At 35.9% G+C, this 14,141-nt stretch overlaps 1 protein-coding gene across 2 annotated transcripts; it reads right to left on the reverse strand.

Moving 5' to 3' along the window:
• Positions 1 to 3,382: 3,382 nt before the first annotated feature.
• On the reverse strand, positions 3,383 to 13,449 carry LOC138942593 (serine proteinase stubble). 2 transcript variants are annotated; one of them, XM_070312934.1, is made up of 9 exons: positions 13,347 to 13,449; positions 13,167 to 13,244; positions 8,672 to 8,854; positions 5,502 to 5,578; positions 5,098 to 5,198; positions 4,928 to 5,027; positions 4,485 to 4,697; positions 4,009 to 4,122; positions 3,383 to 3,838 (listed from the first exon to the last, which is right to left on the reverse strand). In XM_070312934.1, exons 1-9 carry the CDS (start codon positions 13,447 to 13,449, stop codon positions 3,683 to 3,685), a joined length of 1,125 nt encoding a protein of 374 aa, XP_070169035.1. In that variant the 3' UTR covers positions 3,383 to 3,682. The 2 variants fall into 2 exon arrangements, with proteins under 2 accessions (XP_070169035.1, XP_070169034.1); XM_070312933.1 differs by lacking the exons at positions 13,167 to 13,244; positions 13,347 to 13,449 and adding an exon at positions 9,382 to 10,201.
• Positions 13,450 to 14,141: the final 692 nt, after the last annotated feature.

A 14,141-nucleotide genomic window follows, 5' to 3' on the forward strand; every position in this document is an offset into this window, starting at 1 on the left:
TTAATACGATTAAGTAATGAGATATTATATGTGTCTCTAATATATCTGATAACGTAAAGATACGTATGAATCATTGTAAATGTCAGATGGATCATAAATAACGATTTTATTGATATAAATAGGTTTATAAAATATCTATTTTATTACTACGATAAATAAGTCATCATCGTCATCAAATACATCTCTCCACTTTAGATTAAGAAGCGATAATAGCAAATAAGATCATATAATCGATTTATAAGTTTTCCAATAAAGTTATGTACGCAATTATCTCATCTCATTCTATTATCGCTTTATCAACTTGGACATTAAAAAGATCACGTACGGAGACATGATTTGTTCGATATACTATTTAGTAATCAATAAAAATCATTAATTATAGAAATTACTTTATCGTTCCCTTTCTTATCCGACTTATTGTCTCATTACATTATTCATATTATCATACACGTATGTCGCGTAACATATTGTACTTATAATAATCTTTCTCGTATACTTTTATACATATTGAAACTTACGTAATAAAGATTTCATACGAGATATTCCCCACCGTTAATTTTTCTAGCTATCATTTCAAATGCGAAAATTAATCGCGCGATTTCAATAATCAGTTCGGAGAAATGATAAGTTTTTCACGATGTCGTCGGGCTCGGCACAATTACTCCGCTCCGGAGGGTGCAATTATGCCGTTTAACGAATATCATGGCGTCTTTCGACTCGATAGTCCACCCTCTCCGTATCCGGCGTTCGATCTCTTCTGCCTTCCCCAACCCCACCTTACGTACTCCATCGGGGAAGTCCTATTCCGTAATTAGAATCTCCCAGCCTCCTAGGAGGCCTCGCGACCGACTTCGCCCCCTCACCGGCCATTACTTTTAATGGCGTTGTTAATGAAACTAGGTGTCGCCAAATTAACCTCCCATTCCAGCTGTGCTCAACCGTAAACGAAAGCGCTGCTCGGAAAAACGCGTAATTAAATTTCTCTAATTATGCGCCGTGTGATTATCGCCGATAATTGACTGCCGCTTCATAAATCACTTTTGATAAAATTGTAAAAGATTTTAAAATTAACAGCTTTTAGAATCTCTTATAATAGTATTTCTTGCGGCTTTTCATCAATCATCTTTATACAATAGTACTGACATATCATGACATAATTATATAAGCATATATAATATGGAAGAAAGATTGTAAGTATATAATTAAAATAATAAAATTTTCTAGTACGACAAAAATGTAAAAAATAAATGTCATATTTTAAACGAGCTTGCATAATTTTAAGCTTAGTTAGGCTTAATTCATCCAAATTAAAAGAAGATCGATCATATATTTGAGTCAAATATTTTAACATTATAATGACTAAAAATTAGCAATCGTTTATGAAAATAGCTGAGAGGAAAATAGGATTTTAATTATTGAAAAGTTGTATACTTTTTTTGAATTTCTATCATTATAAATGCTAATCTCAAATTGATTAAAATGGGTTTTATGATAAAAGAAAAAAAATTTCACATTTGATCAACATCACAATTCTGTTTACTACTTAGGTTCTTTTAAAATTAATCTCTCGATATTGCATTTGAATACAATGCAAAGGTTTATTTTCATTCTCTTTAAGAGATACCAGGTAATAATAAGAAGTACAAATATACAAAATACATGAACCCTTTCGAGAAGAACCTTTGCTTACGTACGCGATTGCAGCCCGAAGGAGAATGCAATCGGGAGGGCGACCAGGGAGAGTTTGAAAACCACTGGCCCGGGCTGATTATCGCGGTAACCACCCCCCGAGCGCCAATTAATCTTAACTTTTACGGGGCAAACACTTTTCATTAAGCCCGCCTCTCCCGCCGGCGTCGGCGTTTCGTCGTCCCTTCCGTCGCCGCATCCCCTTCCCCGTTTCTCGCAGCCTCAGCCACCCCCGCCAAACTCTCCCCATTTTTCCTCACCCCGTTCTCCGTTCCCCGTCCCGCTACGCCGCTCATCCTCCTTCGGGCACGGCGAGGAACGGCAAGGAAAATGGCTCCCCAGACAAGCGTTTAATCTGGCTCTAATTAGCAACTTACCCTCCACCATTGCTCTCGCTTTCTCCCTCCTGCATCCGTGGTAAGTGCACTTCTCGCGCATTTTCCGTGACCAATCCCGTTCTCTTTCCGCTTCTGCCGAGGACAGGAGTGGATCTACATATCCTGGAACCTAAAGTGGAAGGGTAAAAATATTCCTCCTTTTTTTATATCCCATCAATTAATCTTCATGAAGATATCAATTTTTTTCTCTCCACTTGACTTTTTATTTTTTAATTATTTTCTTGAATATTGGTAGATATTTTATTAAAATTTTTCTAAAGTACAGTCAAAATTAGAAAGAATATTTTTTACCGTTTTTTAAGAAACATACAATACTTCATATGATGATAGTAACAATAATTTGTTACTAAGGCTAAAAATTGATTCATAATCAAATTTAAAATTTAAATTAATTGAATATTAATATCAATAATATCGTAGAATTGTCAAGAAATATTTTTTGTTATAATTATCAAAGGTGGATTCTGAAAGTTTTCAGTTATCCTACGTAGGACATTTATAGGTAAATGGATAGGCGGTGTCCATTCTTACAGATGGTCGATAACAGGAGGCAAACGTGGAAGTAAAAAAGTACATATCTATAATCATATGAAGTTAAAGAAAAAGAAATTTCTATCTTATATCTATTATAAAAGCGAGAAGTTGCATTTGATAAAAATATTTGAATAAAAATAATAGAATATTGAAAAATCTCTTATGAATAAATTGCATACGAGGGCTACGCTAGCATAAATAAAAGTTATATTTATCATTTTGAAGCATAGCTTGTTTATCTATATTATCATCGAGAAATCAATATAAAATTAGATACTGATAACATTGGCAATAAATTTACTGTTATCGAAATTTTTGACATAACTCGTTCTTTTTTTTTTCAAGTATGTATATTTCACATATTTGGTATCAAAATATTTGGCAAAATATAAATTTTTATGCACAGATAGAATCTCAAGATAAATTTAATAAATTCTCACTAATATTACATCACGTATCATTAAAGTAAATACTTTTAAAATACGCAATATTTCTCGAATTGTTACGCATTTCTATGTAATATAAGTAATTATCATAAAAACATTTTAATTTATTAATTTGTTATATTGAATTAACATTCAAATCAAATATTTAAATAACAGAACTAAATTCAAAAACAAATCATACCTTTCAGTTTTAATATTTATGATAATAAATTATTTGCGATATAAGTAATAACAACAAAGCTAACGAGCAGCTTAAATGTTCTTCCTATCAAATATCCCATTCATTGCTACTAATCAACATCTCAACATCTCTTTTTTCCTGGCATAGCAGAATGATCGTTGGGATACATTGATTGTAATTTTTGTCACTTTTCATTATCAGCTTTGAATATACTTTATACAACGCCGTAACAAACATCATATTATTTTAGCACTTTCGAGGGAGTGCCTGTCATTTAAGAATAATCGAGTACGATCGCAAAAGTTCATAAAGAATGAATTAAAACTTTGGTAATTGTGCGCGTCGTTCTCGAGTGTTCCTCTTCTTCTTCCTTTTTTTTTTTTTGGGCGAAGCAACCCACGATCTTCAAAGGAACTGAGATATCTCTTCTCCGCTTAGCTCATAACTTTATCGATCCAAGGTACGAATTTCTGGATATTGGTGTATACGCCGGGCAAGTGTTCGCGACCACAGCCGATGCCCCAGGAAACCAAACCGATTAAAACGTGTCTGCCTTCTACCGACATCGTGAGCGGTCCACCCGAATCACCCTATTATAAATTAATTTATATACAAAATTTTATATAATACCACATACAACCATATACAAGCATGTGTTTAGCTAAATTATCGAACTTATCAATTTAATACATAAATATTTAAAAAGAAAATATTAATCAAATTTTTTTTTTCGACCATTCTGTATATTTCATCTTATTACCTGACAAGAGTCTCGTCCACCTTCTTTATATCCTGCACACAGGAATACATCGTGAATGGTTTCTCTTCTTCCAGCTGCTCTGAACCATCTCTGACACCTCTCGTTCGGTATTACCTGAATTATATATAACAATAATGTATCATGATAATAAAAATTATCTACCGCTTAAACTAAATAATATCATGTACATAAATATGTGTGTATCTCTTTATAATTTTTTTACAACAAACGAACTTTTGCGTCAGACACATATAGCCGTTTAATAAATATATTATAATATTATTATATAAATCTCCCTTATATGAATATATTAATGTGAAAACATCATTTAAAATTAAAAGAGAGAACAGATCTAGAAGAATGCATTACGCGTAAAAAATAATATTATTGTGTACTTATATCCGCATATATTAATTCGCTCTCGAGGAAGCGTTTTATCATCAAAGGCAAATACGTCGGCCGAGAGTATTACTCACTTCGACGTCGACTTCTTGAAGAACGGATGGTGCCGAAGTTTGACCATGCCTGGTTCGTCCCCAACCAGCGACGGTTGCGGTTCTACCGGAGAGCTTCAAATTCCTCGCCGGCAGGCAAACCGGGACAATGTGCTGTTTGAAAGCTACCGTCCGAGACAGCTTAACCAAAGCCACGTCGTTCCGAAAGTCGGTAGGAGAATATTGTGGATGTACCTGTTATTATTACGACTTTTAGCATGATTGTTATCAAATAAACAATCTTTTAAGATTTTGTATAAAGGAAAGTATTTCGAATTTTTTTTTTTTTATAATTATGTTTCTTGCATGCATTGTACGTGCTGAGCTTTTGTAAATATATTCATAGATTAATAAGACTTTAAAGATCTCGATTTAAAAATACGTAATATTTTTAAAGAAAAAATCATAAATTTAAAAGGCAAAACCTCTTTCCTCTCGATGTTGAATTCTTCATGGAGCAATCGCTCTGATGCATCTCGAACGTCCCATTCTCCAAGTCGAACTTTCAAATTATTATTGGGTGTCCTGGAATATAAAATATGCATGGATCAATATTTCTATCATACCACTTATGAGAGTATGTCACGATACTAACGTCGCAACACAATGCGCCGCGGTGACAACCCATCGGTTGTTCAGCAAGGCGCCGCCGCAAGATAGCTTCTTATTGAGAAACCCCGATTTGATAATAGCAGCCTGCAACAGAGCGAATATCGAGAGAGATTCATTTAATAGTACATTACATGAAATATGCATTCGAGGCCGTGGTCGGTCACGGCTCGCGGGCCTTTGAAGAAGATTTAATAGATTATTTTTCCCTTGTTCTCTCTTTCTCTCTTTCCTTCTCGCTTAGACGCGCAAATTGATGCATTGGCTCATTTTCGATGAATAATGCAGCGGAAAAGAAGAGTGTGTCGCTGGGCGAGGGCCCAGCAAGAGATATTTATGGTGGCCGAGCAGCGACGAGGAGGAGGAAACTGCACGAGAAGGACCTCTCACCTGCCACGGATGGCTGCCGAAACTGGACGAGTGGCCACCGACAATCCTGTTGCTCCTGGTATAGAGCTCGCCGCAGCCTGAAACGACGAGACGACGTTATTATTAACGATCGAAAATAAAGAGAGTAAGTGCCTGATAATTGGTGATAGCGACATTATGTGACGTTTCGTTGGATAGGACGAAAGATTGAAGAGCTGCTGCTTGTGCGATTCGCGTCGTAAAGAAGAAAATGAAAATACGAGATGTAGAGAGGATAAGTTTATGCTGAAAATTTTTTAACTGATACTTTCTACAATTATATTGTGTGCAGTTAAACTTTCTTCGTCGACTGTCGCTTGAGCCTTGGCGAGAGACAGAAAGCAGAAAATAAGTATAGCGAGTTAATATAAGCGTAGAAAGTTCACGCAATTTCGGGAAATATATTGTAATTTTATTATCGCGATATATTGTATATTAATCAACGCTACTGCAAGAAAATCTTGCAATAATCAGTCACGAATAGAATCTTTATAAATATAAATATGTGAATACAATTGCATATATGAATACAAATGACATAGACACACACATATATGTTTAAAGGTTTTATATTTTTCTCAAAAACATTAAAATTCTAATCAACTTTTATATTTCAATTATTCTTATCATATCTCATATTTCTATTTTACAGTTTAATATTTAAGAAAACCAGAAAATTATTAAGAATGCAATTATTTATTTCTTCCGTGTTCCGTTGTGCAGTCTTCTATTCAGTATTGTCTTTCTCATTTTTTCCGTCTTTCGTTTTTTGTCTCCTGTACAGTCAAGTTTCACCTTTTCCAGCGTTCTCTCATTTTTTTCTTCATAAATCCAATTTTCTGATCGTCTTCCGGCAGCTTTGTGCGGTAGAATGTGCGATGTGACGGCGGAAGTACTCATTCTCGTGCAGTTTCCGTGCAAAGGATTGCGCGCTTGTTTGAATTGTTGTCTCGATCATGAAACTTTTCGATTATTGATATCATTATAGATCGATAATTTATTTCAATTTATATTTTAATATATTTAATAGTAAATATAGTATATATTTATAAATCATCTGTTTTATAAAACTCGTCACAGTTCGTCTCGTTTATTTCGTAATGATTTTCGTTGAAGCTATAATTCTGTACATCTCTGCACGCTTTGAAGTCAGATTATCGTTTCTTTTATCGTATATCTAATATCTAATTATCTATTAGATCGCATAATAACATCTGTTTTCTAATCTAGTGCATTGTTCTTTAATCGATTATAGTTTAGTCGACATCGAGCGTATCCGAGCCAATAATCGAGTAGACTTTGGAAATTTCAGTCGGCTGCAACGATCGAAGCGCAACGAGCATAAGAAGAAATGCATAAGCTCGATATCAGGCATTGAGAAACTATACATTTTTTAAATTGTAACTTCGATGAGTTCAGATTTCCATGTTAACGCACGGCGGGGCAAAAGTTCTGCGCGCCTACACAACATCGGAATCCGAATTCGCCGATTAATCGGTTTCATAAAAATATCGACGCGCATCGTGCTCGACACATATCGGTGCAACAATCTGCGTGTGCATTCTCGTGCGATTACCACGGTATCTAGAGTAGTCCACGGCGGCGTTGGACGAGTCCTCGATCGCCGGCACGTGTACGCCGGAAGCGGCGGGCGGATAGACACCGTTGTATTCGTCCTGGAGATAGTCCACCTGGACCGCGTGATACGGAGGACGGGTGGTGTACGTAGGTCGATCGTGGCCGAGATCATTCGGCCGATCGTAATTCCAGATCGCGTATGACGGATCGTAAAGACTCGTCGTCGGCTTGTTGAACGCAGGAGGGGGCCGATGGGAGCCCCCCTGGCCGTGTGACGGCCTTACGTTCCCGTAAATGTGCACGTCGTCATCCACGTACGGCTGTTGGTGCCCGAGATTTATGGAAAACGCTGGGCAACGTAACGATGTCGCTGTTAGCTATTCGGAATCACTCGCGTCGCGTTAAGTCCAGTAACGTCGTGATTATACTATACATGTATTTCAAGTTTAATCGATTTAATATGCGGATAATTATGCACGTAAAAGATATTTCGTAATCACGACTGAAAGATTATAAATATTATAAACATAATTTTTTCTCTATTAGTATTGTATAATCTACTGTTTCTGTTATAACAAAGGAGCGCTTTCATCAAAATTGGAAAAAATCGCATATACAATATAACGCGGATTATTTGTAGTTGTAAATAATATAATGAAACAATGTGTAAATAATAATTTGTGATTGTTCTTGTTCTCCGTAGGTGACATTATTTCCTCGTCATATTTCGCGCGGTTACGGTGAGGGACTTTGCGGCTTGAGAAAGCCGCGTAAGTTCTGCGGGCTCGTAACGCGTTTGCCGTCGCAAACTAGGTGTGAATAACTGTATTTGAAAGTGCCGTCCGTATACTCTGTCGGTGCGCTCGCGTTTACTATATATTCTAGCTGGCTGGACAGTGTTGGTTGTGTAATTTCGGATGTGTCGCCGGATAGAAATCAGGTTACTTCCAGCCAGTGTCTCCTTTCAGTTAAACGATAAACTAGATGTTCTCAACCTTCTCCCGATCTACAATAATTGTCTTAACCCTTTGATTTAATCTGTTGAGACGACATTATACACATGCGTACATTCCCAGGAAGTTAAATTATAGTCATGTGTGATCTTTTTTTATCCGATTTTACCTCACGTTAAATATGCATAATGTTCAGATAATTATTACGAATAAAGATCAAGATTAGACCATTCACGCCATAATCAAATTTAAATATGTTTACTAGAAGTCATTCTCTCTTTCAAACGAGTCGCGATATAACCACGAGGTCTCGGTTCAGAAAGTCTCGGTTTAACGACATTTGAGGACGGGGACTCTCTTTGAGGATGTTGTAAATTTATAGCGGCGCGACGAGACAGATGAAAAGGACCTCGAGAATTAATTGAGGCACATAGTTGGAATAAAAATTCTTCCGTGAGAAAAACATACGGCGTTTCCTCCGCTTCTAGACGATAACACAAAGAACAATTTGCGAATTTATCAATTAAAATCTATTCCTTTTTTTTAGCCAGAAATTACTGCTCGAGGTGTATGCTACCGGATATCTCGTGGCTCGAGAAATGCTCTGTGAAAATAACTTACTGGCATTCTGTAGCAGACCGGCGGTCGGTCGTATCTTTTCAGGTATATCGTCATCGTCCACGCAGCAGCTCCATATTAAACCTCCGGAACAGAGGTCGACAGGTCGACCGCCGCCTAAAACGCAGCTAATACTAAGGCCGCACTCGAATTTCGTGCCTTTATACTTGCACGTCTGCGGTATCACTGAAACAGATTGTTGGATTTCACGTATAAACGTCGATATCTCTATGATGGATCGTTTTTATATTGATGAAGATAAACGGTTTTAATATTAATACCTCGGCAGAAGATTTTGCCAAGGAAAAAGATCTAGTTACAATTTTTTTTCAATAATATAGAAAAATAGCCTATTGTGGAAATCTGTCACGATATCGATGTGTTTATTCGATAAGAGATATTCAATATTAAATTTTATCAAATCTTGAAAGCCGTCATATTATAAGACGATGAATCACTTTTTGCTAATTTTATATAATTTTATATATTCCGTTTATATCATTTTATTCTTATTTATTTATACTTTACTTTTATTTATATTTTACGTCTCTATTTATTTTTTTTTTTTTTATACGCAGCAACCTGTGAAGTTCACTCTTAAGATCGATATATTATATTATATATTATTTGATTGTGTGAAAGCACTTTTAATCCTTTCGATAATACCGGCAGCAACAATATTTCCATTCCATTTTTCGCTCTTACAAACATACTTCTGCCCAGCATATCCATAAGGCCGCTCTGAAGATTGGAACCGTGCCCTCGATGATCATTGGTGTGATTTCGCTTCTTCCTGAGCGTTTCCACAAGCAGAACACCTTGCTGCTGACTGGTGAGTTTCCTTCTTCTGCCCTGGCGATGTCCGTTCAACAGTTCTTCGAGTTCTCCATTCAATTTCTTCTGTCTAATTTCATCCAGAAATTCCTGAACGTTAGTTTCTTCCTCCATCTCGTCTTGCGGGTCTTTCTGGAATACATTTTGCCCGCTCCAATCTTTTTCCTCCTCCTCCTCCTCCTCCTCCTCTTCTTTCGCGTTATGGTCCAGGAAATCTTGCTGAACATTCTTGGAGAACACTGTATTCTGCGGATATTCCGCGTTCTCCAATGTGACGTCAGCGGTCTCGTCACTGCCGTACGGAAAATTCGAAAGGTACTGGTACTTTTCGACCTTACCCAAGGATGGTCTGTCGATCACGTTCTTCAGAGTGCTGTCAATGGCTCGATTTTCGCGCGTCAAATCCTGTCTCGTTCTGACGGTACCGAGATTCCAGAGATCCTGTTGCTCGTCCTCGGCAACCGCGAATCTACTCGGTGAATTTTGTAGAACGTCGCCCTTGAACGAATTCGACGATCTCGATCTATGAGTCGAATGTATACTAGATCGCTGCGGGTGAGCTTCTTTAACCTTAATTGATGAAACCGATCGGCTCGTGGCCGCGACCTTGATGTCCTCTCTGCGTTTCCACGAGTAGTTGTCATGATGATCGAGAGCGCCGACTATGGTGATCAGAAGCATCCCGAGCACGATATTCATGGTCGATTGTGACTTTTGTTTATTATTTCGTGGATACTTTGTACGTCATCGCGGTCTCATTGCACATGAGAAAAAAGAAACGCATCGCATGGTAAGGATATAACTCACGAATGATTCATCTCTTTGAACCATTGACGAAGATGAGTAAAGATTTTAAGAGACTCGAGTTTCTCCGAAATTACTTGAGGAGAAACGTGATTTAGTTGGAAGCTGTAAAATCCCTTATGAGGTTTGACTAGTTTAAATTTCACTGGCATAAACGTTTAAGGAATTAAGTGCTTTGTCTACAATTTCTTTGGTTCGTCAACTTCTTGTTTTTTTTTTTTTTTTCTTTTACGAATAATAACTTCCACCTTCTGTTCGATGATTAATTAATTAATTAATTAATATTGACATGTTTAAAAAAATTTAGATTTTGAGTACACTTAATATGATTTAATTATCAATTAATTCTCAATTATAAATTCTTTATAACGGTCTTATACGATAACAGATTTGATTCACTTTCTAATTTTTCTCACAAATTTCTAGCTTCATCGAAGTCTCCGGCGAGATATGCAATACCTCGGACGATTCTTACGATCCAATGTAAATTTTCCGCCATTCTGATATCACTGATTCTTCTCGGAATAATTTCGAGCGCGTTGAAAATTTTTCTATGAGCCTCAAGATAATGGACGGAATCTTTTTTTTTTTTTTTTTTTTTTTTTCCAAAGATAGGGTAATACGATCGAGAAACCAGTTCAGAGGTCTCAGAGATTTTTCATGACACTTCACGGAGAGGTGACGGAGAAGCCGTGTGACAATGCACGCCTTCTGCACGTGGACTAGCTCAAGCCGATGTCCCACGAGTCTCGATTCGGATCTAAGGAGGCGTCCGCTTTCACCGGCATCAGCTTTCCCGCAACGGCGACGGCAGTGTCGTTCGTTGGTTCCCCACCTTGTCCTAACGCATCGCGGTGCGTCTTATTTTCCATTTCTTTCTTCGCTGAATTATTTTGCCGCGACGCGGGATTGTCGTACTCTGAATAGCGGGAAAACTTTATCAAGATTTGGGCCACAGCCGCTTCGCGAGGGTGAAAAATCGGGATGGACATTGCCCCATCTCTTTGATAAATCCGTTGTCAAATTGTTTCAAAGCTATTTTGTGTTTTGTTATTATTAATACTCATATATTTTTTGATTACTGTCAAAATATGGTAAAGAGATTATGTCTTAAAAAGTTACATACTATTTAATGTATTTCCCATTAATTTTATTCTTTTTATTGGAATTTAACAATATTGTCAACAATGTGTGATATTTTAAAAATAAAATTGATATCATTAATCTTATTGTTAGCAGAGAATTAATAAAAATTCAAAAGTCGCGAAATAATTTTTCGTATAATAATAACTTTTATTATATATATGAATAAGAAAACATAGACTTTTATTATAAGTAAAGAAGAATTTTTTTCGAGAAATCGCCCGATTTCAATTGGTTAAAATGATTATTTACATCGAATAGATTTGACACACATTTGAGATATCGCGACCCAATTTCATCGCATGGTTTCACTGAAAGTATTTTTACCTTTAAGAGTAAATTAACGTAGAACATTAACACACAGAAAATATATTTATTTTACTACTACACTAAACTATACTACTTATTAAGCTCAATTAAGAAAGAGTAAGATCAAAAGAATAATATCGGATAGTATTTGCATTAATACCATCAACTATCATTTAGCAGAAATTAATTATACTAAACGCTTAAATCATGAAATTCCGTCGCTAATTGAAGTAATTAAAATTTCAGCAACTGTTGTGAGAGAAGTAATTTAGTGAATACCGTATTTTATTTTTAGTAAAAAGAAATATGTAAAACTAGTAAAACGCGCTTTTAATTTGATTGAGACCGAGACCCACTGAGGTCGCAGTGAAAACGGAGAGCTTCCGTGCGCTTCGTTATAAATATTCTTGTAGAAAGTAAGCGTCAGTAAATGGCCTCTCAAGTACGATTCCGATTTCGTCTCCCTTGTTAACTCAACTGTGAATCTTTCTCGTGCTCTCCTTACGTTTACGGTAGAAAATATTACTCGCAATCTCTATTCGCGAGAAATGTCAGATGATTGCGGCGCCAAATACAATAAAATGCTATTCAAAGAAAATCTTTCTCTTCAACTTTTTTCTCAATTCTTTTAATATATACCTATATTCTTCGAATATATTGTTTTGCACGTAATAACAAATATTTGCTAATTTTACATAATTCCCTTGGATATTGATTGATTTATATTATATATATAATATACTATATGACATATTTTTCAATTTGATTATAACTGTTGCGTGCAAGATAATGCATACAAAACATTGAACTGCTTATAAAATGAAGATATAGGTCATTGTCTTCGTTTATAAATATGTATATCCGGTGAACGTCAACCGGTTTGCCATCTTAAAATCTTTCCAATACGTATCAGCTCTCTTTATTACTCGGAGATACGAGTAAATGCATTGAATTATCATTTTCACGTTACTCTCACAATTATTAATCAAAATTAATTTTGAAGAAGAGACAATCAAGAGAGACAATCAAGTATTATATATTGTTCTCCATTTTGACTGTAGATATGTTATACAATACATGATAATCAATAGTTCTTGAATTGAACCATTGAATTTAAATCGTGCTTAAACATTGCGATAGTGAAGCGTGTCAAAGGTGGCATAAGCTCTGTCCATTTTTCAATTAATGATTCAGGAAAAGAAATTTATTTATTATTCAAAGTAATGTACGAGTGGCCTTTCTCTTTCGAAACAATCCTTAAAATTCATTTTATAACGCCTACTTGCCGTTACACTCACGATAACGTAATTTAAATAGCCAAGATCTCATAGTGGCATACTTGAAACAATAATAACACGTTACTAAATATAAAATATAACATTATTAAATATAATAATGTTATACTTACATCCAAGTTCATCGAAGAATCTCATCTGTCCATGTGAATTGATCGCATTTTCGAGATTTTCCACTTTTTCCAACTGATCTGGAAAAAAAAAAAAAAAATACATTTAGGTCGGTTTATAAAATTGTAATTTATTTGTGAATTTTTACTATACAACTAAAAATATAGCACACATCTATTTACCAAAGTTCTTCAGAAATCGATTGTTTTTTCTGTTATTAGCGAGACAGCAGATATTAGCGATCAGAAATAGCGTGATAAGCACTCCAGTTTTGAGAGCAATCATTTCTCTCCTTGGCCGTCAACGATGAATGTGCGATCCACTGTCATTCGCCAATTATGTTCGATGGTTTTTGATCCGGCACCGGATCATTTTGTCGCCTCTGCCGCGATTTCACCTTGAAATCAGAATTTTCCGGCGTGCTGTCTATCTCGTGTCGTCGCTGCTCTATTAAAAGCGCAAAAAAAAATACTCAAACGAAAAAGAGCATCGTGTCTTTTTTCAAGTTTTTTTACGCAGCGCGACCCGCTCGTTACAATCGGGCGAAATAAAATTTGTTTTACAATCGCGCAAGCGTTCCGTTTAATCGAACGGCCACGAGTTCAAAGGGAACTCAGTAATACCCGGTGGATCTCGATGGAAAGTGGTAATTGCTAACCGGAACCGTGAAAAATCCACCTCGTAAAACATGACCAGATTTTAGGAGGGAGTTGGTTTGTAAATTTTTTTTTTTATTGCAATGATTTTTGCGAGTGTGCTTCGTATTATATAATAATGCTTTATTTAATTTTTTTATTTTTCAGAGACTTATAAAATTAGATCATTAGATTATTATAGATTGTAAAATTTACATGAGTCTATTAATGTGTTTGATATTTGAATCCGGCCATCTTATTCTCGATCGTCTTGTACGAAAATCATGTACTGTGTTATCTCGTGATGAGAATCAGACAATTGTTTCACGCGAAAGGATTAAC

Source organism: Polyergus mexicanus, unplaced genomic scaffold, assembly GCF_030449975.1.
Source record: "Polyergus mexicanus isolate NDT 795.1 unplaced genomic scaffold, iyPolMexi1.0 SCAF_23, whole genome shotgun sequence".
NCBI lineage: Eukaryota > Metazoa > Arthropoda > Insecta > Hymenoptera > Formicidae > Polyergus > Polyergus mexicanus.